Below are 26094 nucleotides of genomic sequence, written 5' to 3'. Positions count from 1 at the left end.
CTGGACCCAGGTGGCTCTGGAGGGGAAGTGAGGCAGGTGACTTTGCATAGCCCTCCCTTACTTAATTCCAATTCATTTGCATGTCATAGTATTACTTCCCTGATGTCATGGTCCTGTTTGAGAACAAAGGACAAACAACAATAACAACAATTATTCTTGTGCCTTCCCTCTTGGTTATTTCAGATTTATTCTGTATGTGTTTTGTTGGGATGTAATTCTCAGCATATTATCTTGTCTATTAGACTGAGAGCTCCTTGAGCACGGGGATTATTTTTCCCTTCTTTGCAACTCTAGCATTTAGCACACTTCTGCCTATTGTAGAAGCTTAATAAATGTTTATCAATAGATGATTGTTCGTTTCATCCTCTGTTTCACTCTTCAGTCCACGCAGAAGAGTTATCAGGTATTTGCTCTTGCATTAAGCATCTAGGAAATGCACAGGATTTGGCATGGTTCAATCAATGAGACCAGAGGCTAGGTGAGGTGGATGTTGAAATGAATCACTGAAAGATGAGAGGATGACAACAAACTAGAATCAGAAGGTCTGAGCAAAAATACCAACTCTGATCACTCCTCAGCAATAAAAAATCATGGTCTTTTAATTCTGAGAACTTAATTCTGTGACAAAATTATTGGAAGCATGGTAGGAAAGAAAGTTATGAACTTCTTTAATGTGTTTGACTAATTTAGTCCACTACAAACTTTTGTGACCCAATTAATTTGGCTTGTAATTATGCTTTTTCAATAGGCATTTGTAGGGGTCCCTTTGGTTGCTTTTGTTACAGTGGGTCATTTATCATAAAATAAGAGCCATTTAGTTATTTGTTTTTAATGAACATTTTTTATTTGTCTTATTTGATTTGTCATGGAATATCCCAGATAAGATAAACATTCAACAAAGATTACATCATAGAGTGGAAATTAATACACAAACAAATCCAACAAAGGTGTCTTTTTAGTTTTTATTTTTGAAAGAAAATTGGTCGACTTTTTAACTGTAAAGGAAGGGAGTAAGGAGAGGGAATGGAGAAAGGACAGAGACAGGACAAGAACTATCCATGGAGAGGGTGTTATATGTATGTTTGAGGCTCCCTAGTCTAGGACACTTAAAATTGGCATTGTCAAATATCTTCAGAAATTTATTTTACAAAATAGTGCAGAGTCCCTGATCCCACCTCTTCTTGAGATTGCCTTGCCTCCCTCTCTCCCCCCCAGAGCTGCAGAGCTTTTACTTTCTAGTTAACCCTCCCCCCAAAAAATGTCATTGGAAAGCAAGGAGCACCTGATGGTGGTGGGGAGGGGAAAGGCCAAAAAGAGAGGATGTGGTTTGATCCACAAGCCTGGCTGAGGAGAGGCAGGGACTCCTACCCCTTACCCATGTCTCTCTCATGTAGCTTTTCCACTTGTATCTCCAGCTTCTACTGCCCCTGGCTTCTTTCTTGCCTCCACCCTTGCCCTTCTCTTGGAAGTTTTCCTGATGTCTCCTACCCAATGGTCAGTGGCCCACACATGGTTCTCACCCCCAAAGCACAGACTGCATCTGCCACTCCTTTCCAGCTAAACCTTCCCCAGGAAGGAAAACCCAGACTTTGGAGGTTCCATACTGTTATCCTCATAAATAGGGCTCTCCCCAAATCCCAGTTAGATACGTGTTTCTCTTACTGAGTGTTGTTTGGCTCCAAAGTTGACAAGAAGAAACAGACTTCGTTTTACTGTGAGGTAGTTTAAACAAGGGAAGTATGAGGCTGGTATGGACCTCAGTTTCCTTCATCTTGGTTGAAAAACAAAAACCTATCACACAAGACAGGGGCCAGGTCTTAGGTTAGAAAGACTGTTGGCCATCCCTCCAGAGAGAGGGATTGAAGGAACATAAACAAAAGAACAAAGCTCAGATCAACTTGTACTTTCCAACAAGGTTTTTTTTATGTCAATTTATGTTTTAAAAAATACAGAGATGTTTGACACAGAATAGCACCATTGTGTATGACACACACAACTCCTGCATCTGCCCAGCACCTGAAGGGTTCATGCTTAGGCTGGGGGCAGTCACTTGGGGGGCTTTAGCTCACACCAGTTAGTTTCCCGCCTCTGCCTTGACCAAAAGGTCTTACAGGAAGACAATAAATAAATAGATCATCGAGGTTTTACTTTGAGGTCTGCCCAGTTCTGGCCTCTTGGAATAGGAGGGGGGGAAATGTCCAAAATGTAAGCTTGTGAACGAATGGGCATCCTTTGGGGTCAGCCATTCAGTGCAGAAGTCCTAGAGTGATTGGAGATTGTAAAGTACTCAAGTCCTTCGGGTTTGGTACATATTGTGTTGGATTGTTTCTGGATTGGGGTTTTTACAAGAAGCAGACGGGGCCGATGTCCACACCAAATTCCTGATCAGCCCTCCCAATGTCCATAGGTGCAATGTCAATGATGGGGAGACGGGAGGTCTTCTGTGATCGGTACTCGATGACTGTTTTACCCCACTTACCAGTGTGTTTCTGGAAAAGAGATGGGAAAGATAAGGTTTAGGAGATATGTTTATTGCTCACAGAACAAGGTTCCATTAGAAGGACTGCCTATCCTGGGCAATTCTTCTTTTCTAGCTAGCTGAACCCCCCACTCCCATTTAAATTCCTTCTTCTCAGGGAAAACACTATTTCTCTCTTTCTCTCTCTCTTTCTCTCTCTCTCCTTCCCCCCCCCCCATTTAAGACTTAATACTTCAACAAGTGGGGCTCATTTATGTCTAGTCTCTCTCAGGATAGGAATAGATTCTGAATCATCCTGAACACTCACTGTATGTAAACCCTTAGCTCCTCTGAGAAAAATGAAAGGCCTTAAAAGTAGAAGAATCCAGCCACAAGTTTTTCCCCAAACTTCCATCATACCTTTTTTCTATATGTTATTACCTCAAAGGTATACCTGATATATTGGTCAGGCACTCTGGGTCAAACAGGTCAGTTCCTTTTCTTACTCCAGAATTAGCCCTAGAACTTTTTTGTTTCTGTGATTCAATCTGACTCTTTTTGTTTGGGGGATTCTTACCGTGCAGCCATCCTTCAGTACACTGTATGTGAATCTGCTGTTGCCCTCAGCCCGGATCTCAACATCATTAGAGCCCTGAATCAGCAAGGCTTTCTTGAGGTTACCAGCTGCCTCATCCAAGTAGGCAATACTGTTCTTACAGTGGTAGGTGATGTTCTGGGAACCCTCAGTGGACAACAAGCGTAAAAAGGTCATCTGGATGTTGGCAGTGTTGGGAGCCAGATTGTCATCTCCATAGCTGAACTGTTAGGGCAGAAAGCAGGGTCAGGAAGCCCAAAGGCCTGTCATATGGAGAGGGATTGTAGGGTTCTGGGCATCAGAGAGTCCTCATGTCTCCCAGAAGCCTTTGTCTGGGGGAATGGGCATTCTAGTTTCAGGATAAAGAGTCACTGGGTGAAACATGGGCTTCTGAACTCTAGTGCTGCTATTTCTCCAGAGCCACTCTAAGCCACCTGTTCCTTTTTCTATAATTGGAGACAACCATTCTTGCCTTTCCCTGGTTTGTAGGCCTAGACCAATGGAAGGTCAAAACAAATAAAAACAAACTTCTAGGGAAATAAAGGGAATAAAGACTCTGTTGGATCATTTCAGTTTCAGGAGGGGTTGAGGCACTCACATGGAAGCCCCCATTGATGGTTTCTCCAAACCAGATGTGCTTCTTTTCCTTGCCCTTGCTACTCCACCAGTTCTTCTTGGGGACACTGGATGGATTGGGATAGACACATGTCTCACCAGTCTCCATGTTACAGAATACTTTCATAGCATCCAAAGTGCAGCCTTGGTTGGGGTCAATCCAGTAGTCTCCTGCAGGAAGAGAGATTTCCTGAGATCAGGACCGGGCACCTGTTTCTCATAGAATTCAAAGTAGACAGAGAAACACTGCAGGAAACATGGGCCAAAAGGAAGCTTGGACAGCTGGACTAAAGCTAACTAGGACAGGGAACACAGAGACCATGAGAGAAAGGTGGAATAAAGCAAAGTATGAGGAAGTCAATGAAAAGAAAGAAAAAGTGGTTTCCGGACAACCTAGGGGAAGTAAGGCACATGAAAAAGAACTCAAAGTAATAGGGGGGGAATGTTTGGTACAAGTATAAGAACTAGTTTGCTTGGATCCTACTTTTCCACAGAACTGACCTCAGCAGAGATTATCACGCAGAGGACCACATGAGGGAAATTTGAGCCTGGCTGTTGGAGCGGGACTAAGGTCCTCCAGCTGAGGCAGGAAGGAGTCATTAGGACTTACTGGAACCTTGGAGGCCTCACACTGAGTTCTGATCTAAGTAGATTCTTACTTGACAGGAGCCTCAGGGCTCCTTTCTGAGCTTCATACAGCACCTGCCTTCCTTACTCACCGCTCTTCCACTCAGGGTGACAGAGTTTTAGGTCTCGGCAGGTACGAGCTGGGTTCTTGCGAGAGCCCTCTGGGCTGCGGATGCTTTCAATCTGGTTGTTGAGGGACTTGAGGGTGGCATCTACCTCAGCATCATGTTGCCGCAGGTTGCCAGCTGCTTCATCTGCTCGCATGTATTGCAGGGGGTCAGGGCCTTTCTCTCTCTGGCCTAAGCCAGCAAAGGCAGACATGTCGATGCCAGGGCCAGGGGGACCTGGAGGTCCAGGGGGTCCAGGATTGCCAGGAGGACCCTATGGTAGAAAACAAAGAACCTCAGAGAAAAAATCAGCTGTGTGAGCTGGGAGAGTCCATCCTTACTAGCTAGGGACATACCTAGGAGGAAAGAGTCTACTTCTAAGTCTTGAAAATGCTCATCTTGGGAAAGGGAATGGCAGCCAACACTAGGCCAAGATCTAAGTTATCCTGTTTCTCATACCTTTTCCCTCCAATAACTTTGACCCTTTTATGATCCTGGGAAGCCAGAGGTAGGAAAGATAAAGCAATCTGTCAGCTACATAGTTATTTATGGACAACAAATAACTAGGGAACCTAGTTGCTGTAGTTTCAGAAAACTCCCTGGGTTAGCTATAGGGACATAGTGAGGGAGATGGGACACTTACAGCAGGGCCAGTTTCACCAGAGCGACCTCGAGGACCAGGAGGACCAATGGGGCCAGGGATTCCATTGGAGCCATCTTTGCCAGAAGGACCCACTGGACCAGGTGGACCCTGAAGACCAAGAAAGAAAAATGGTGAGAATTCTCAAGATTTGATTTCACTCCAATTGCTGGGAGACTGTCATGTAAATGATGAGATCTGAGGCAGGCAAACACACGCACATATATAGAGATAATCTTACTATAATGTGGATACAGGAGGAGGATTATTAAAAATCAGGACTGTGCTACTACCTCATGTTCAGTTGGTAGACCTCTATGAGCATTTGATCCTTTTTGACTATAATTATATGGTATTCCAGATTGTGTCAATGAGACTTATTTTGTTTCTTTGAGTGACTAACTTCACACACAGTCCTAGATCTCCCCTAATCTATATCTGACATGACATTGCAATGATCCAAAAGGTAAAAAAAAAAAAAAAAAGATTAAAAGTATAAGAAATATAGGTATGTACTTGGGGAACATGATAGAGGATTGATATCTGATGCGCAGAGTAAAAAGACACAATCATGGGGTCATGGTCACTCCCTGATCAGGGGAAAGAAATCCAGTTGAGTCCAATGTGCCAAAGACTCCAGTAATATCTATCCCCAAAATATGAATACCCAACTCTTGACCTGACCCCACATTTGGGATTTTTTTTCACAAACCTAGCAAAGACCCTATTTTCTTCCCCCACCTATCTACACAACTCCTTACTACTTACTCGGGGACCAGAAGGACCAGCAGGACCAGAAGCACCTTGATCTCCAGAAGGGCCCTGTATTGGAGAGAGTCAGAGGTCAGTACACAGATAGATCTCTGTTTTTAGGAAAGCAACCCTCCCTGAAGTAAAAGACATAGATACGAATAACTGTCCTACATCAATAATATTCCATGCATTCTCTTTTTCTTCTACTTCTCTTTCAAACTTTGGGACACTCTGGGTTTGACCCAGAATGATCCCAAGTTCCTTTTATAGGGCATAAAAATGTACCCAAGTGGGTAACTGAGAAAGTTAAGTGTACATGAGCAAATGGCCATCAGTAGCAGTACTCACAGGAGGACCAGGGAGACCTTGAAGTCCAGTGAAACCACGGTGTCCTTTCAGTCCTCTCTCACCAGCCTCTCCAGTTTCTCCTTTGTCACCACGGGGACCTTGAGGACCCTAGGAGGCAGACAGAGCAAAGCAGTGTGAGCTGAAGTTGAACAGGAGGACAAAGTTGGAATGGTAGAATGGTAGAATGTCCCCTTCTGTCATTGACAACCTATTACATGACTCCCAGATACTTACTGGGATTCCCCTTGCTCCAGCTGGTCCTGCGGGACCCATGGGTCCTTGTGCACCCTAGGGAGAAAAACAGAACAGCATCAAAGAGAAGCCCAGAAGCTAGAACACCTCTTACCCTTAACTCTGAGGAAAGGTGTGAGGCCAGAGGCTAATCATTGCCCCATTCAGCTTGACCCAGGCGAGCTGGGGTAACTTAGAGTTGCTTTTCAGTCCCTACCCTGCCCTGGGAACATTGAGAAATATATAGTCCTGCATCCTGGGGGCTTGGATGAGGACTTAGCTGGCTCTCCATAGCCAAACATGTCTATGACAAAAAGACACTCACAGATTCTCCTCTGTCTCCTTGTTTGCCTGTTGGTCCAACGGGTCCAGGAGAGCCAGGGGGCCCAGGGGCACCAGGACCACCAACAGGACCTGTTTCACCACGATCACCCTGTCAGGACAGAAATACCACACTGTGAGGCAATGGCCCCTCCCTTCATTTATTCAAGACTCTTCAAAAGACACTTTCTGTTGTCCCAAGTCAAAGGGGAGCTAAAACCTTCTTTCAGGGCTAAAGGAATCATATCTGCCCCTCCCAGCATTATTCCCCAGCTCCTCCCAGCAGAGATAAGGAGATAACAATTTTTTTTTTAGAACCAGTGCAGAATCTGGTCTCCTGTAGATGCTTGAGCCCCCATGAAGGAAAAAATGCTTAAAAGATGGTTGTTAATGGCAAGGAAATGTATGCGTTTGTCTTTCTATGAACCTCATGGGATGGTAGGGACCCCAGAGTCACACTCACCTTGACTCCTGCTGCACCATCTCTGCCTGGAGGCCCATCAGCACCAGGGGTTCCCTATGTAAAGGAAAATAGAAATAAGCTCAAGGCTCCTTTATTCTCCTCTTCTTCCATTCCTGTTGTTTTGTCTGCCCCAGACCTGATAACGCTGTCATTTAGAGATATCCCTTCGGCTCTCCTCTGATGGAAAGTTATTGAAACATATTTATTCTTTGTAGATGGAGCTGGTCCTTTCACAGACCCATTCAAGGATCTTTAGTCAGCAAGCACCTCCCCACTTTTTCAAGGCTGAATCTTGCCCTGTCAACCCATTTATTCTCAAGTTCCCCTTCCTCCTCTCATTTATTTTCCTTTTGTTTTCTTGCCCAGCATTTAATCTTCCCTATCCCATTCATGGCTGCTTAAGAGCATCCTGACAGACTCTCTTAATGATTGTTTCTATTACAAAAGAGCTGGGGTGCTGGAAGAAAGAATGAAGATAGTGTTCATTGGACAGGCCAAAATGAAACCTCTGGAATTCTGCCTTCTATATAGCAAGAGTAGGTCCTGTAGTAAAGTCCCATTGCTCACCTCACGGCCAGGTTCACCAGAAGGACCAGTCAAGCCAGGAGGCCCCACAGGACCAGGAGGACCACGATCTCCAGAACTTCCAGGAGCTCCTTGCTTGCCAGGCTCGCCCTAGAGAAAGACCAAAAATGTAGATATTGAATCCACAGTCCCCCTAGTAGCTTTCTGCAAGAGAACAGTGATATTTCACTCCAGCTGTCATGAAAGCTCTGGGAAGCCAAGAGCCACCTGATGCTAACAGGTAGCCAGGCCATGCTGAAAATCTCAGCCAATCTTCAGGTTTGGGCCCTGAGAAGAAGCTGCCTCTCTGCTTATTGTTTTCTCCTATCGTCCACTGTAGAAAAAGGAACTTGGGTTAGCCACCCTTATCCATAGTTTCAATAACCTCAAGTGGAAAGGATAATGAAGGGATCTGTCAGGAATCCCCTCATTTGGAAGGGGTAGGGGATCTTGGAAATAGTTTCTAGGTAGGGAGAAAGGTGGATATCTATCCCATGGAACCTCAATGACAACATGGTTAGTTCTAGTTAGCGCTCCAGACCAACGTCTAATGCAATAACCAAGAGGGATGAATGCTTACTGAAGGACCAGGAAGACCAGGGAAACCTCTTTCACCACGTTGACCAGGCAATCCAACAATTCCTCTTTGGCCAGCAAGACCTTGGGGACCTGGAGGACCATCAGGACCCTGGAGGAAGAAGAGACAAAGTTAAAGTAGATCCAATGAAGCCAAACTACACCTCTCCCCAGGGGGTAACTTTTCAAGGAACTAGGGTTCATCATGTTCTGATATGGTTCTTTTCCCTCAAAAAAAGGGGAAAAAAACTCCCTTCTACTTCCCCTCGTCCACTTTCGTCCAAAAGCTACCCCATTTACTGGTCATAGGAAGTGAGTGGAAAGAAACAGGAAGCTTTAAGCTGAGTCCCTGAGAATCAGATACTATCCATATTTGTGGGGTACCCTAAGAAGGCCACAAGGCTAGGCCACAAGACTTACAGAGGGACCATCATCTCCTGGCTCTCCCTTCTCTCCAGGTGCTCCAGCAGGACCTTGAAGCCCAGGATCCCCAGCACGACCTGGAGGACCACTGTCTCCCCTTGCACCTTTGGGACCATCTTTTCCAGAAGCTCCAGGAGGACCAGGGGGACCAGGATTACCCTGAAGAAGAAAACAAAATCAATGAGCACCAGGTCTTGATGATTTCTCACTTCAGGTGAGCTTTAGCTCCCTAGGTAGAGGACTCTAGAGGATCTGCAAAAACTATTCCAAGCCTTCCAGGAACCTTTCTTGTTTCCTCTGTATGAGGTAATCTAGCCTCAGTCTACTTTCCAGCATTATCCTCTACTTGCCTTCATCTGAATGGTCTAGTCCTCATTCCAGAATGCCCCCCACTTTCCTTTCTAACTACCTAAATCCTATCTATTCCCTCATGATCCAACCCAAATCCACAGCTCCTGTGTGGTTAGTCATGAGCACTCAGCCCATTAGAAAGAGCTCCCATGGACTTGAAGTCTTTTCAGTTACTGTGTTGTAGGATTAGTTCTCTTTTTATGAATTGTACTTGTCTCCTGATTGGATAAAAAGCATTTTTTAATAGGCTGGGACCATATCTTATATTGATGTTTTCATAATCCCACAATGTATATGTATAATATAGTGATGTTCAGTGTCATAGAATCTGAGTTAGGAAAAGATTTCTCAGGTCTAATCTAGCTGATCCAACTCCTGAAGAATGACTTTTCTCTGCTGTAGTTAAAGGCAATTGAGCCCTACTGTTCTCTCTGAGTCAGGAACTTGTAGATTCCATATTGGACATTTAGTCCCAAACCTTCTAGAGAGTATTATTCCCAGGTAGTGGAGAAGGTGGGGAGCAAAGACAAATGTGTCCCTACTTAAGGGCCAGTTCCCTCTGCCTTCCCACAACTGCTTTTAGTGGGCTGGCTTTGCTCCAAGGGGAGCAGTCTTCACACCCAAGGGATTTCCTGCCTGTTCTATTCTTCCTAGTCTGTTCATATACTCAGGAAGGAAAAGAGGTGTTTCAGTGTCAGTCCTCTAAATGCTTGATTTGGATAGTCCCAGCCTGTGCTCAGTCCTGCCAATCTCCCTACCTCAAATGCCCACATATATACCTCCTAACCCCAGAAAACAGAGGGAGAAAACAATAAGGATCAATCACTCACATTGGCACCTGGGGGTCCAACACGGCCAGCAGCTCCTGGGAATCCAGTGGCTCCCTGGGTAGAAAAAGAGAAGTCATTGAACCTGTGACCTAAGGAAAAAGCTTAGAGAATTAATCTCCATCTAAGACTTAGATTCTGGGAGTCTAAGAAACTGCTATGGTGAGGGTCCTAGGATTGCAAGAGAGGAAGGTGAAACATGGGAGGTTTTCTGTCCAAGGTCCAAAGGAAAAAGTGTACCCTCTTGGGGCCGCACCAAATGTTGTCTCACTGAGTCCAGCCATTAGGTTCCCCAAAAGTAGTACCTATCTTGGAAGGGGACAGGGTAGAATAAAGGAAGGAAAAGGAAGTCTGAGGCAAGGTAGAGCAGGCTCCAAAAATACATTATGGGTTATGGCATGGCCACAAGCCTAAGCCCCTAGCATAAAACTACTGTCCAGCTTCTGTGGAGTTGTCAAAACCCAAGAATAAAGAACAAAACAGAGGAATGCAAAGAGAGCAGGAATAAGAACAGTAGAATGGCTCTGTCCCTAGGACAAGCAGATGAAGCTTATCCACCCTTTCTATCTCTTCTGAATGCTTTCAGGGGCTCTCCAGGTGGCTTGCAAGCCTAATAGAAATACTTCTGAGACGGAGTGGAGAAAGGCCCCTGTATTCTCCCAGACCTTATTCCCTCACTTGCTATAGTCTCTAAACTCTACCTCTCTTTATGGCTCCTACCAAAATGGATTGGGGAAGGATAAAAAAGGGACAGGATGATACTCACAGGAGGACCCTGGGCACCACGGGCTCCTTTAGGACCAGTCACTCCAGTTGGACCCTAGAATGGAAAAAGAAAGAATTGAGTGAGTTGGAGAAGAGTAACATACTTTCTTAAAGGATCCCCTTTTGGGGACCAGAATTCACAAAAGAGAATTTAGACAATGGATTCATAATCCTGAATGATTAGAACTAGAATCAGTTCAGAAAGTTCAGACAGATATGCATCTCCCTTATTTGGCAAGATCTCTGGGGATGGAGACGCCAAACCTTCACTGAAAGTCTGTGACAGTATCTCCTCACCCCAGGAAATTTTTCCTGATATGTCAACTTAACTCCCATTCATATTGAGATGTAGTAATTGATTCTATTCATTATAGACTTAGAAAATGATTGGTTTCTGCTTGGTTCTACAGACACACATAATTCCCCCTTGCTCCAGGGATGAGTTTAGCGCTACATCCTGAGCTTTCTTCTCTGAATTCCCACTGATCTTTCCAGTAGCCTCTCCCTTAGATTCAGAAATATAGATAGTAAAGCATTGGCTTTTGCTGCTCCTAGATCTGGGCTTATACATAAAAGAATCAAACTATTCCCAGATAGCTGGTTCCTTGACCAAAGCTTAGTTGAAACCCAGAGAAGCCCCCATGAAGACAGTTAGACCACTGAGGTTTTGAAGGTAGCAGCTACTTCATATCATCAACCTCAACCTTCCCCTCATAGCCAAGATCATGATGACCTTTTATGTTCAGCTTACACTAACCAGGCCTGATATTTCTTTCTCTCCTGGTAATGAATCCAGACTTCTAGAATAGATTCTTAAGAAAAATTAGTGCTACCCACCTGAGGCCCAGGTGCTCCAGATGGACCCTGAGGACCAGGGGCACCAGCATCTCCCTTCTGACCAGATTCTCCTTGTTCACCCTTAGCACCAGGCTGACCATCAGCACCCTGTTTCACGAAATAATAAACATGAATGAGAGATGAGAAAAATAGGTGATAACCCTTCTCCAGTGGATAGGGGTATGTATGGGGGTGGTATATGTATATTGTATTATATTGGAAAGCATGCTGTAGCCCTCTTAAACAAAAGGAGAAGATTAGGGAGCTTGAGTTTTCTCCAAATCTTTCCAACATTCTCCTACTTCCTCATCCCCTACAGGTTAAGACAAAGTCCCAGAATGCACAGACCTACTAGACTACTCTCCATATCACATCCAAAACAGAAAGAAAGTTTGCTGTAGTGAAATGTTGCCATGAAGGTTCATAGACTTTGGGCTCTATTGAAATGGGAAGATCTTGTTTCATTATATAATTATCCCTTTGGACCAATTCAAGAACTGCATGAAAATCCTGCTTAGAGGACTAAGCTAAATATCTAGACAGAAAGATAGGCACAGCGCTATGAAAGTTTAGGGTTAAGAGAGACAGAAATAGAAAGAGACAATGGCTTGTTGTCGCTTTCCTAGTCTTTACTGGGAGTCCTATATGATCCCAGATACTCTTTGGATTTCTTTGTAAAACCAAAGCTATTTTCTGGGCTTGAGAAAAGTTAATTTAACAGAAAAGAACCTAGAAAGACCCTAGAAAGTGATCCACATCCCATTCTAGAGGCCATAGTAAACTGAATGGCAAACACAAAAGAAAAAAAATGATTCAATAGATGAAGTTACTTACAGGAGGACCTGCAAATCCAGCAGGGCCAGGGGGTCCAGTCTCTCCACGTTCACCCTACAATACAAGGAATCCCAGTGAACAAGTAGGCAAAACTCCCACAACTTGACTGCCTTCATTCCCACTCTGTGACCCAAAGACAAGGAGAGGCTATGGCCACCTTGAAGCTCAGGCTAGACCATAGAAAAGGAAAAGTGCTAATTGGGATTTAGCATCCCTCCAGCCCTAATAAACAGCTGTCAAAATTAGAAACCGAAGTGTCAGGCCCTATAATCTGATGGTCAAGATGCTCCCTGATAGAAAATTCCATTTTGACTAAAACTTCTTGAACGTAAAAATTCTTCTGATCAGTTCCTATTTGCATTGAATATGATAGATCAATGATTTCTATATTTCATTGACATGTCCTAAGAACTAGATCTAGTAGAGGAATTTTTAATTAAGGGTCTACAGACTCCTAAAGGATCTTTGGACAGATTCCAAGAGAATATGAACTTGGAAATTTTTAAGATTTTGATTACTATATTCCAATATAGTTAGACTTAAATACATTTTATGCACTTAAAAAATCTTTCAGAAAAGTTTCATCAGATTTCCAAAGGGATCCATAACACACAAAAAGCTAACAATTTCTGGTCTAGGGTTTTTTTTTTTTTAAGGGCATCAGAAAGTAACTAAAGATTCCAGGATTCTTTGACAAAAGAATAAATCCAGCTTCACAAATCTACTTTTCAGCACAATGGTCCTAAGCAACAAACAATACCATGGCCAATGAAACCCAAGTATCCAGTTTTATCTAATTTGTTGTCTTCCATGTTCCCACCAAGGTCCAGAGAGTAGGAAAAGTGCACATTGCCTAGACAACCTTCAGAGTCTCAAGCACCAGCTAGCTAGAAAAGGGCAGTGCTATTCCAGGTTCAAAGTGAGCAAGCAATCAGGGAGGGGTTCTTCTCAATAATAAGAAAAAGAACTCACTGGGGCACCACGGGCTCCAGCAGTTCCAGCAGGACCAGGGGGGCCAGATTCACCCTAAAAAGAAGATAAAGAAACAGTTGAAGGAAAGTGGAGAATCTACAGTGACCTCATTATGACACCAATAAATACAAGATAATATAATCCAATCATTCAGCCCAATAGCCCCTGCTTAGAGGTACCCCCAGGCCACCAAGGGAGAGAAGAGTCCAAGGTGATGGACAAAGAGAAAAAAAATAAGAATTTAGGATAAAATGAAGAAATACAGAAGGGAATCTCCTGATTTACAATAGGAGCTTTATCTGGGGACATTCAGAGCTGTGACCTGAGGAAAAAAAAAACTAATAACTCACCTTCTCACCATTGGGGCCAGCAGGGCCAGGGGGGCCAATAGGACCAGTCAGACCCTAGGGAAAAGGGAGATAAGGCATTGTAATGGACAGCGTCTGGGACACATCAAAGACCCTCCAGAAAACATTCAGACACTTATCCAGCTGACTCTCTTAAACTTCTTAAATTTCATCAACTTTCTTATTTGCTCCACTCTGCCCTTCTTCATTCCCCTCCTCAGCTAGATTGCTTCTGCCTCTGCTTGCCCCACAGCTTTTGAGTCCCAAAGCTTTTGGATTTCTGTCCTCATACCCTGGGATTAAGTGCAAGAAGCCCCCAGAGATGGTGTCAATCATACTCTTTGTGCCTGAAATCTGCCAACACAATTTCCTTTTACTTACTCTGCCACCATCTTTTCCAGGAGCTCCTTCAGGGCCTTTTTCACCAACATCACCCTAAGAGGATAAAGATAAGATTTAATTTAATTTAAGTGAGAATACTGGACTTTACCCACCACTCCCTTGCAAATGTCCCCTTAGGTGTGGAGTCTGAGTACTCCCCTGCAATACTCAGACCCAACTTGGAGCTCCTGAGTTGACCAAATTTGGAGAAGGATCTAAGCACTCATGGAGGAGGTTAAAAGGTCAAGGAGACTGTTCACACTGACAAGCAGTGCTGAATTAGCTTGTGCTAAAAAAGCTTATTTCCGCTGATAAGGGAGCCCTATCCTTTACTTAATTGGAAAGAATGCGGTGAAATGGAAAGGAGATAGACAAGAAGAGACTGTGTAAACTGAGAGGACAAGTGGATGGAAAGAACCTCTTAAAGAATGTGAGCAGTAATGTGTAAAACAACTCTAGGGAGCAAAGGAAAGGGATTATTTTTAGGGTAGAAGCAGAAATGAGAAGGAGATTTATTTATAGCAGAGGGAAGTGGTATGAAGCCATAGAAAGACATGTGAGCACCATGGATGCCTCAAGGAAGGAGGAAGATATAGAAGTAGAAGGGAGCACAAGGCCTTACAAAGATGGGGAAGAGGGAGTAGTGAAGAGAAAGCTTCTAGAAATCAAGGACACAATACAATACTAGATTATGATCAGGGATAGGAGGAGAAGGAAAGTAATTCCATCAGGAAAGTTCTAATTATATAGCCTCCAGAGGTCATTCTTTTCCCAGGGAATTTCCAAGTCCTTCAAAAAGGAAGGAACATCATTATGTGGCTCCCAAAGCCAGAGATACTGGTCCAGGCATCCAGACTTGTGTTCAAGTGGGCATGAAAGTCAAATGTCCTAACTTCTAGACTACTATTCTAATCATCAGACTTTGCCCTTTTCCACTCTGGGGCCACTGAGTCATTCACCAAGGGTTCATGTTAGGAAGCTGCCATTCTAAACCACTTCCCAATAATGAGTATAAGTAAGAACAATCCAGGGACACAATCTAGAGTGAAGTGAGATGGATTGAGAGTGGGGTAATATTCATGCTTGAGAACTACTTACTCTGTCTCCCTTTGGCCCAGCAATACCAGCTGCACCTCTCTCACCGGGCATTCCTTGCAGGCCTGGGGGACCTTGAGCACCATTAGGACCAGCTGGACCAGTAGCACCCTAGGTTGAAGAGAAAGAATTTGTGATGTGAATTATCAACAACTAGGCTCCAACAGTAACGAGGCCTTTTCCTTCCTGTTCTCCCACTTGTATCCAAGTAGTTTTCTCTCTGCCTATACTATCTTTCCCCATACTATCCCTTCTTACTCTTTCCACCTCTCTCTCCTTTATGGATACTTCTCAATCCTTTCTTCTGAAAGGTGGAAGCAGAGGTTTTGCAACATCTCTGAGCAACATGACAAGACCTCACCCCCAAATCTTCAGGACCCACTTACTTTAGGACCATCAGTGCCAGGAGTTCCAGGGAGACCCCGGGCACCCTGCAGACCTTGAGCACCAGGAGAGCCACGTTCACCTGGGAAACCACGTTCACCCTATGGTAGATGAAATCAAAGAAAGATCAGGAGGTAGAACAGGATTAGGGAGATCACCCTCATTACAAAGAGTAGAGAAGGGTTAAGAAGAAAGATAAGGTTGGGGGAGGTTGTGAGCGCTTAATTCAATGTAGCATTCAAGAAAGAAGAACAGATTTTGAGACACTGAGTAGAATTTCTAATTCAGAATAGGATAAAGGGAAGTATAAGTCCCAGGGAAATATTCCAGAAATGGTCAGGACTCTGCTATGATGCAACCCAACTAGACATTATACTTACTCTGGGGCCTACAAGACCAGGAGCACCAGCTTCACCCGGAACACCCTAGGAAAACAGAAGGATATAAGATGGGGAAGAAGTTTGCAGAAGTCATAAGGGATGGGTGCCCAGACAATAGTTTGCTGTGAGGCCCATAGAAGCAGACTCCAATAGTCAGGTGAACTCACTGGGGAAGTATTCTTAGCCTGGGAACAGAGTTGATTACATTGCTTGCCTCTGTATGGAAGGGATGGAGCATATCTCAATAAAATGGGTTTTTAATAGAATTTTTAGCACAGAGCACCATTAGGATACATATCTACATTCAACATATCTTCTTGGGAGTGCAAAGAACAACAACAGAGTCTTTTCCCTCAAGATGAATAGGTTATAGACACTCACCTGATCACCTGGTTTTCCACCTTCACCTGGAGGGCCAGGAGGACCAGGTAGTCCCTAGAAGCCAAAGAGATACATATTAAACACAGCATGAAGGAGTGCCTTGGTCCTTACAGGAGGACCAACCTTACAACAATTGATCTGGATTTGTGGATACATCCGGGTTTGTGTTTAAGTGGGCATGAGAAGTCAAATGTCCTGATGTCCTTTTTTTGGTTGGGACAATTGGGGCTAAGTGACTTGCCCAGGGTCACACAGCTAGGAAGTGTTAAGTGTCTGAGGCCAGATTTGAACTCAGGTTCTCCTGACTTCAGGGCTGGTGCTCTATCCATTGCACCATCTAGTTGCCTCATGTCCTGGCTTCTAGTCTACTATTCTAATCATCAGACTTTGTTCCTTCCTACTCTGGGGCCACTGAGCCATTCACCAAGATGTCATGTTAGGGAGCTGCCATTCTAGACCACTTCCCAATAATGAGCTCCCCTGAATATATTTAAGAACAATCCAGGGACATAATCTAGAATGAAGTGGGTGGAGAGTTGGTATCCTTGGCTCAAACTTGATCTCAAAAAGAAGTAACAATGGATGAATATTCTAAGTCTAGCATGGAGTGACAGCCTTCTTCTCCATTCCTCCTCTAAAGCAGCCAGTAAGTGCTAGCTCTCTCTGATAGTGTATACTATGGTCCAAAAACAACTCTAATCTAATCCATTCTTGCCTTGGGGAAAAGATTGAATCTGGCACTTACCTGGAAGCCAGATGGTCCAGGAGCACCTTGCTCACCCCTTTCACCAGCAGGACCCTGAAGGAGATAAGAGAAACAGTAAATAGAATGCACTAGTGAACAGTGGAAAGGCACAATAGGAGAGGTCCTTGAAGTAAAGAATATAGCAAGAAACTGTAGAAGCTAGGAACTTCCTGGACTTTCCAATATTGATGGTACAGATATGAATAGCATGTATACCACACACTTAAAAAAAAGCTGCAATTCTCCCTATTCAATAGCTTATATCATTAGCAACCCTGATAGGAATTCAAAGTAGCATAATGGTTCATGTTCCACCCATTTCCCAATCATCATATGGGTTGTGATTGATGTTAACTTAGAACTTAAATGTTTGGGAACTGTCAGGGTCAAAATATGCTAACATTTCTAGATGAACTGAGGCATTTCCCACCTCTGATACCCATGTCCATGAGAGATTATACAAGTGCTTACCGCTGGTCCAGGGGGTCCGGAGGCACCTGTTTCACCATCTTTGCCAGGAAGACCCTAAAAAGAAAGAAAGAAAAGCTAGTATAGGGATCTCAGTTGACTTCAAGAAACATTCCCTTTTCTGTTTGTCTAGCATTCTAATTTCAGGGTCCTGAATATCTTTTCCACATTCTCTCTACAAGTCTATCTATCTATCTACCTACCTTTCTTTCTTTCATTTTTTCTTTCCCTATTCTGTCCTTTTTTCCTTCCTTTCTTTTGTTCTTTTTTTTTTAACAATTCCATGAATAAAATCTACTTTCCAATAGTATAGCAATACACTTATTGTTAAAGTTCCTAATTTTTCAGTATCCCTTCTATATGCCTACATTTTTTAGCTCTCTTTCTGCCTCTACTTCCATCCTTTCTTTGAACTCCAATGTACTTCCCAGTTCCATTTCTTTTCTCTTGTGCTTTGGAATTAATTCCCATGCAACACTCATTTCTTTTCATATTACTGAGTTTTCAGTGTCTTTCCCTAATCTTCACATCTCTCCCACAATGAAGGCTTCCCAATTTACATCCCAATGTCTACCCAATCCATTGTCTCAAAGCAGCCAAAGGTTAAAGTCTAAATCTTTCAGAGGATTTCTCTGGGATCCCTCACAATGTGGGTTTCAGAAAGAAAAAAATCAACCAAGGACTACAGTGAAAGATGCCATTTCAATCTGTCCTTTCTTGAGAGTGATGTTTATTAAAATATTTTATTCAATATTCCCTTTTTGCCTTCCTAGACTCACAGCTGCTATGAAGGTATAGGAGTAACTGTGACCAAAAGAAGTGTATTACCCTTAGTCCAGGAGCACCAGGTAGTCCTTTCTCACCAGCCTTGCCAGCTTCTCCCTAGTGGAAAGAAAACATAATCTTGTGGTTAGGAGGCCTGAATTAATCCAAAGCCATTTGGACAAGCAAAGTCCTTGAGAGAATGATGCAGTGGAATAAAAGGCAATTAGGTAGCAGATCAAGGATGAAGCATATTGCCAATTCCATATCCAGTTTGAGATAGGAGATATGTTGGGATAATCCAAGAATCTTGCACCATGTTGCAGTGTCATGCCCAAGACCATTAAAAATTAATACTGAAATGAATTGAACCAGCTACACCCAGGGAAAGAACTCTGGGAGATGATTATCTCCCACTACATAGAATTCCCAATCCCTATATTTTTGTCCACCTGCATTTTTGATTTCCTTCACAGGCTAATTGTACACTATTTCAAAGTCCGATTCTTTTTGAACAGTAAAATAACTGTTTGGACATGTATACTTATATTGTATTTAATTTATACTTTAACATATTTAACATGTATTGGTCAATCTGCCATCTGGGGGAGAAGGTGGGAGGTAGGAGGGGAAAAATTAGAACAAAAGGTTTGGCAATTGTCAATGCTGTAGAATTGTCAATGCGTAGAACTTGTAAATAAAAAGTTATAATAAAAAAATTAATACTGAATGAGACGGCAAGTAGTTCTAAGGAGAATTGTTTTAACCAGAACTTGGGTATTTTGGCTTTATGTAGCATAGAGATTATAGAAGGTACCCACATGAAAAGTTGGTGCTACACACAACACTAAAACTGATGTTTTCTTTCAACCTAAGATTAGCAGTTCATGAACTAGAAATGGCACCGAACGCAAGATAGGAGGGCTAATGTCACATAGGGAAAGGGAAAAGGCAAGATATGACTTACATTGGCACCTTTAGGACCAGGGAATCCCATGACACCAGGCTGCCCACGAGCCCCCTGAGGTCCTGGAGGTCCAGGGCGACCATCCTCACCAGGGGCTCCCTGGAAAAAAGGACATCAATTTCAGACACTAGAGATTGTCCCTCCAAGTCTGTGTATACAGCATCATATAAGAGCCAAGAACTCAAACTATTAATGTCTAATAATAAAGGTCTTAGCATAATGATATTAATCACATAATGGAGTGCTTGCCTCATAAGTACTAATCTAGAAAGGAAACATCCTGGGCTTTCTTCTTCCCTAAGAAAAGGGACAATTTCCTTGGAGCAATATATTTTCAATTCTAATTAGCTTCTTCATGGACCATATACTCTATTCAATATATAAACCTAGATCCCAATAAATAAAGTCTCAAATATACTACCAGCCAAATACTCTACAGTCAAACATCTTACTAACCAAAAAATAGTTTATTACAAAGTGTACCCTGTTTCCCACCCAAATCACCCATTCCTAACTTGTCACATTCCCAAATATACTTTCTCCTGACAGATCATTCTTCCTTCCTAACCCCAGAAAATAAGATCATTTAACTTACAGAAGGACCAACTTTCCCTTGAGGGCCAGCATCACCAGGGCGACCAGTCAGACCCTGTGTACAAAAAAGAAAATTGATATCAGGAGGCCTGGATGGAATTGTGCTTCCCCTTCATTAACTTACATGCTAGAGCTCTGTTTTTTGTTTGTTTGTTTGTTTGTTTTTACAGTCTTGGGAAAGGATGATAAAGGGCAAGAGGAAGAGTGCTAGTCAAGAAGAATTAGATTTCTTGTACTGAAGTAATTAATTATAAGATCCAAGTGGGACAAAGAGGGGGAGGTGGCAAGACCAGAATCTAAAAGAATGAGCACCTGATTCCAATGTCCTTCTTAGAATGGAAGGGTCCCATAACCTGGAGTCAGATCCAGAATCTTCCCTCAATGTCAACTCCTCAATGCTAGGCGTTTGTATTTTGTATTCCTTTTGCTTAGCATCACCCAAACACCTTGAAGAGCAGATCCTTACTGAAAAAGGATGTGGAAGTGGGCAGGGAAAGGAATGTGTGTGTGTGTGTGTGTGTGTGTGTGTGTGTGTGTGTGAGACTCCATACTGAAAGAGATAAATTGTTCCATTTTACTTGGTCCTTCCTACAATTACTATGACACTGGCAGTCTTTTCTTGTCTTTGCCTGTTGTGCAAATGTCCAACAAAGCTCTCCTTCCAAAATCTATGCCTACTGATACATGGGTATGGAAGTCATCTCTGTGTCTTAGAAACATCTGTCCAAAGAGGTTGGTGAACTTACTCTAGCTCCAGGGAGACCGGGTTCTCCAGGACGGCCAGGATCACCATTGGCTCCTTTGGGACCACCAAGACCACTGGGTCCACGCTCACCAGGGGCTCCCTGTTCACAGAGAAGTAAAAAAATGAGATAATTAAAAGAAAACTCATATAATATCTAGCCTGGGGGCAAAGCTGAGAGCCATGAGCAGGCAAACAAGCTCTGAAGCTAGTTTCAGGATAAAATAAGATATATTTACCTTGGGACCTGCCAGACCATCTTGACCTGGGAAACCACGGTTGCCAGGAGCACCCTGGGAAGAAAGAAAGGTGAAGCGGTAAGAATAGACCCTGTTCAGATCACTGAAACTAGAGAGTATCACCTTTTTTCAGCCCCAAAACAAAGTTCTTTGGACTTCTTTCTTATTGGGGATGGAGTAGGGCAAGATGTTAAGAATAATACCCTAAGCCAACCCAAAGCATTTCATGTATGTTATCACATGAAGCACCTTAAACAGAGAAGGAATAATTATCTCCAGTTTTTGTTATGGAATAGGGAATAGAAAGGAAATTGATAATGGGATCAAAGAGTTCAGAATTTGTCCACCTACAACTTGATTTAAGAATTTCTTCTACAGTGTGCCCCAAACTAATCATCTAGCCTCCAATGGAAAACTTCCAATGGCAGAGGAGGTTATGATTTCCCAAGACAGTCAACTCTACTCCTGGATATAGCAAAAGTTGCTAAGGGGATTTGCCCAAAGACACACAATACAGAAGTCCCTGTTGAGATCAGGATTAGAAACCACCTCTCTAGAACTCAGTGTGGTGACTTTTTAACCACATACCACCATTGGATGGTTCTACTTACTCTCTCTCCAGGAGGACCCACAGGTCCAGCAGCACCAGGCTCTCCACGGGCACCTCTCTTGCCTTCTTCACCAGCTGGACCAGGAGGTCCCTGGGGTCCAGCAGGGCCCTGAGGAGAAAGCACAAAAGAAAAATCTGTTAAGAATTTGGATGCTTCTCGAGGGCAGTTGCCATTCTGGTAAATCTAGGAAGCCCACACAATCCTGGGAACAAAATATGTTCTCATAAAATTCATCCTTGGGAGAAGATGATTTAACTGGTAAAGAAAATTCTTTCAAACTGGATCGGGACTTGATACAGAGGGACACACAAGGCAGTTCCCATGCTATGCATGGTGGCCAGAAACAAATTCAAATATATGGAGCTATACAGAGCAGCAAATCTAAAGAAAAGGGCCACTGTCAAAGTTTACAAGGACATTGTTGACCCTGAATATTAAAGAGGAAGAGAAAGCATTTAGAAAATTGCTAAGTGAATTTATCTAGCAACATGATCTAAACTAAAAATTAAAACAATAAACCAAAGTTAGAAAAGCATATCTAGAAATTACAGAAACCCCATTTCTACAGTGGGAAGTCAAGACCAAGTGCCACACAGCTCTTTTTGTGTTAGCAAAGAATTGAAAAATGAGTAGATGCCCATCAATTGAGGAATAGTGAACAAGTTATAGTATATGAAGATAATGGAATATTATTTTTCTATAAAAATGATGAACAAGGTGATTTTAGAAAGGCTTGGAAAGGTTTACATGAACTGATGCTGAGCAAAACAGGCAGAACCAGGAATACATTTTATATAATAACAGCAAGAATGTGCGATGATCAACTATGAAAGACTTGATTCTTCTTAATGGTTTAGTGATCTAAAGCAATCCCAATAGGATTTGGACAGAAAATGCCATCTGCATCCAGAAAAAGAACTAAGGAGACTGGATGTAAATCAACATATGCTAAGTTTAAAAAAAAAAAAAAAAGACCAAGTGCTGTACAGATAAATCATTGTCTCTGATTGTATTTCATGGGCTGCTGTACAAAATCTGAGTCAGAGATGAGGTGAGGTACCTTAGTTCAGAAATGTTAAACATATTACCCACTGGCTGTATTATAGCTAGCAACATTCAGGAGTGTAGCCTGAAGCGCATTAAATTGGGAAATATTTAGCAACATAAATAAAAATATAATAGAATATAGATAATATTAATGTGTGGGTGTTTTGTAATTTTTTTCAAGTCAATTGGGGTTAAATGACTTGTTCAGGGTCATATAGCTGTTAAGTGCCTAATACTGAATTTGAACTCAGGTCCTCCTGAATTGGGAGTCATTGCTTTATCCACTGGCTCTATCCATCTAGCTGCCCCTAAAGTAAGGTTTTCTAGACCAATATGACTCTGCCCTCCCTACCTCTATCCCCCCAACCTCTATCCTCCACCTCCAGGAGGATTTGAAGCAAGGTCTTATGATTCTAAGAGATTGATAATCACATTCAGGGCATTGAGCTTTCTCTAACAGAAATGTATATAGACAGGCTGATTCTTCCATCCCAGGCCAGCCTCATTTCTCCTCTCCAATAAGTAAGTAAAACTAGATCATCTAGAATATAGATGGCTGTAAGTAACTGGATATGAAATTCAACATCTCCAGCTACCATATTTTGTTTAGGGTTCCCTATTCCTTAATTTCCAGGAAATATTTTGGTAATGGGATCAAAGAGTCTAAGTTCAGGAAGGAATTTCACAGTTTGTCTAACTAAAAAGACTTAAGAATTCTCTTTATACATGCCCCAAACTAATCATCTAACCTTCAATGGAAAAGTTCCAACAGCAGAGGAGGTCACGACCTTTCAAGATAGTCATTTCTACTCCTGGACGAAGTAATAGTTGCTAAGTTTTTCTTGATATCAAACCTAATCTATCTCTCTGTAACTTAAAAGTTCTATCCTCTAAGAGCAGAATAGCTCCAAACCCTCTATCCATAACAGACCTCCAGGAGCCTAAAGACAGTTATCATTTTCTTTTTGAGTTCTTTGTTTCCTATTTGCTGTACTCTCAAGTCCCCTTACCATTTTGGTTTTCCTGCTAAATAGTTGGAATGCTTCCAAGGCTCAAGCATAAGGCAAAGACATATAAACTTTATCTTTGCCCTTTCCTCATGGCACCAGGAAAAACTTAAATCATCTAAGAATTTAGCTTGTGGTAAAGAATTGGCCTGTGGTAAAAGGCCATCTTCTTATCCTTATTAAATAGTCCTGAAGAGAAATATGTCTCCCAGATGATTGGATTATCTAAAACCAAGGATAGGAGCTCTGAGCTGAATGGATTGGTTCCAAGATAGGGAGAACAGCAAATAAAATGATCCTAAGGCTTCAGTCCCAAATACTTACAGTTTCTCCTTTGGGTCCATGTTCTCCTTTGAAGCCAGCAATTCCAGGTTCTCCCTAAAGGAAGAAAAAGAAAGATTTTCATTCTTAATTCTGTTTACTACAAAATTAAAATGGTGGTGGTGGGGGGGTGTCTGTCTGTCTGTAAAATCATTGGTGATTCCAAAGAAGAGAAGACCCATGTAATGTGGAAAAATAGTTCAGGTCTAACTTCCAAGATTGGAAGATAGTAGATTTAGGACTGGAAGGGACCTTAATGGTCATCTAATCCAAATGCTTCACTTTTTTTTTTTAACAGATGAAGAAACTGATACTTAAAGGGTTTAAATGATTATGAAAGGCCATATAATTATGTTCCACATCTGCTGATTCCAAATCCATCATCCTTTCTATTACTTCACAAATGAAGAGATGGGTTGCTTTCTGACTCAGTGAAGAGAAATCCTTCAGGACTCAGTGTAAGCTTGAAGCTCTTACCGTTTGACCTTTAGGACCTAGAGGGCCAGTTGCACCTTGGGGACCAGGAGGACCACGAGGACCAGGGAAGCCTGGGGCACCAGCAATTCCAGGAGCACCCTAAAAATATCAAGCAAAGAGTAGTCAGAACTAAGGGGGAGGTATGCTCCATTCCAGGGGTGTGGAATGAGACACTAGAGGCAATTTGTGAGTGAGAAAAAGACTTCCATATTCTTTCCCTGTTCCTTCTTTTACCTCTGCTTACTCCTCTACAATACTGCTTGTGATCGGAATAGTTATATGGATTCATATACCAAATTTACCTTCCTGCTCTTATTCAAAAGCAGCATTAATATGTTACCTTCTATGGAAGGCTCATCCTGACCAAAGATGCAGAAATGAGGAACTCATAATCCAGTGATTAACACTGTGCAAGCTTTCAAAAAAATAAAAATTTAAAGCAGTGATCATACAGTGACATATTCCAAAAAGTTAAATCAGATAAAGAAAGGTAAACCTTAAAAAGGATAAGAAATATACAATAGAACTATTTTATCTCCTTAGATTATAATTTTAAAGAAAGAAGGTATTAAGCTCTGAATCCCTTTCCTGAGAGAACCATTCCCTGGTCTATCCTCTCACTACCCAGAGAAAGCTAGATTTTTCTTAGTCTAGGACAATGAAGCTAAACTGGAAGGATAAAAAGCCAGGAGGTAACACTTACAGCAGATCCTTTGGCTCCAGGGATGCCATCAGCTCCAGGGTTACCCTAAAAAAAAAAAGAGTGACATTATTGGAGCAACAGAAAAAGAACCTCACTCTCCAATTCACAAGGAGGATAATTTCAAGACTGAGAATTGATACTGTTTCTCTTTGTTATAGGTAACTTTAAAATAAAAAAAATAGATAACTTTAAATTGCTGATTACTTCTTCCAAGAAAAGGGTAAGGGCTGAAACAAAGAGGCCTCAGGAACAAAATAGAGGGAAAGTCTGAAGGACTTGTCTAGAAAGAAAACTTCAGAGATTATATAACTCATTAGGGGTGAAGGAATAAAGACAATCCAATTCATCTCATTTGCAATGAGGTGTAGGAATAAAGACAAAAATCAGTGAATTCTGAAGACACCCAAAATAAAAGCCTTGGACCCACTGAAGTAATTTATCAATCACCAAGCATTTTTTAGATAGGCTGTGTAATAGGTATTATGCTAATTGATGGGCAAATACAAGATAAAAATCAACTAGTTTCAAATCTAGATGGATTTTTTTTTATTTACAGATAATATATGCAGATAGAAATATGTATGAAACATATACCAGGGGGGAAAATCTCATTTAAGAATGTTTAAGCCAAGATGAATATCGGGTATTCTAAAAAGCAAACGTGAAGAAGGAGTGTATTCCAAGCATGAGGCATATGTCTAATGCAGAGACAGGAAATGAAATATTGTATGAACAAGCAGACTAATTTAGCCAAAATGAAAAATGTAGGAAGGAGAATAATAAATAATATGACTGAAAAGATAAGTTGAGACTAAGTCATAAAGAGCCTTAAATGCCAGAGGAGTCTCCATCATAGAATTATTATATAGTGATTATATAGGATTAGGGAATCTTTGGCATTTATTGATTCAGGGTGAGGGAGTGTGTGATGTGGTAACACCTATGCTATTGGAAAATCTCTTTGACAGCTAGGTGGAAAACGAATTAGCAAAGGAATAGATCAATTAAGTATAAGTGAAAAATAACAGGACAAATGTGAGAGATGTTGTAGAGACAGAATTTACCCTTCTCCTGCCTTTATAGTCTTCACTTTTTCCAATAACTTCTAAGGGTATGGAATCCTGTTTTCTAGATTT

At 42.1% G+C, this 26094-nt stretch overlaps 1 protein-coding gene across 3 annotated transcripts in view; it reads right to left on the bottom strand.

Moving 5' to 3' along the window:
- Positions 1-825: 825 nt before the first annotated feature.
- COL2A1 (collagen type II alpha 1 chain) overlaps positions 826-26094 on the bottom strand; it is a 47410-nt gene continuing 22141 nt past the window's right edge. For all 3 annotated transcript variants that reach the window (XM_031938041.1, XM_003772142.3, XM_031938042.1), the window contains 35 exons: positions 24959-25003; positions 24256-24354; positions 23782-23835; positions 21404-21511; positions 20793-20846; positions 20558-20656; positions 19813-19866; positions 19218-19316; positions 18317-18370; positions 17492-17545; positions 17021-17074; positions 16276-16329; positions 15895-15939; positions 15517-15615; positions 15134-15241; positions 14036-14089; positions 13658-13711; positions 13308-13361; positions 12336-12389; positions 11502-11609; positions 10666-10719; positions 9903-9956; positions 8719-8880; positions 8303-8410; positions 7726-7833; positions 7159-7212; positions 6700-6807; positions 6378-6431; positions 6144-6251; positions 5811-5864; positions 5046-5153; positions 4388-4676; positions 3652-3839; positions 3036-3278; positions 826-2489 (listed from right to left, as the gene is read on the bottom strand). In XM_031938041.1, the coding sequence (XP_031793901.1) occupies positions 2343-2489; positions 3036-3278; positions 3652-3839; positions 4388-4676; positions 5046-5153; positions 5811-5864; positions 6144-6251; positions 6378-6431; positions 6700-6807; positions 7159-7212; positions 7726-7833; positions 8303-8410; positions 8719-8880; positions 9903-9956; positions 10666-10719; positions 11502-11609; positions 12336-12389; positions 13308-13361; positions 13658-13711; positions 14036-14089; positions 15134-15241; positions 15517-15615; positions 15895-15939; positions 16276-16329; positions 17021-17074; positions 17492-17545; positions 18317-18370; positions 19218-19316; positions 19813-19866; positions 20558-20656; positions 20793-20846; positions 21404-21511; positions 23782-23835; positions 24256-24354; positions 24959-25003 (3243 nt within the window). In that variant the 3' untranslated portion in view covers positions 826-2342. The remainder of the gene's footprint in view (positions 2490-3035; positions 3279-3651; positions 3840-4387; positions 4677-5045; positions 5154-5810; positions 5865-6143; positions 6252-6377; positions 6432-6699; positions 6808-7158; positions 7213-7725; positions 7834-8302; positions 8411-8718; positions 8881-9902; positions 9957-10665; positions 10720-11501; positions 11610-12335; positions 12390-13307; positions 13362-13657; positions 13712-14035; positions 14090-15133; positions 15242-15516; positions 15616-15894; positions 15940-16275; positions 16330-17020; positions 17075-17491; positions 17546-18316; positions 18371-19217; positions 19317-19812; positions 19867-20557; positions 20657-20792; positions 20847-21403; positions 21512-23781; positions 23836-24255; positions 24355-24958; positions 25004-26094) is intronic.

The sequence above is a fragment of the Sarcophilus harrisii genome, chromosome 5 (assembly GCF_902635505.1).
Source record: "Sarcophilus harrisii chromosome 5, mSarHar1.11, whole genome shotgun sequence".
In the NCBI taxonomy this organism is placed as follows: domain Eukaryota; kingdom Metazoa; phylum Chordata; class Mammalia; order Dasyuromorphia; family Dasyuridae; genus Sarcophilus; species Sarcophilus harrisii.
This window is presented reverse-complemented; position numbering and strand designations above follow the sequence as displayed.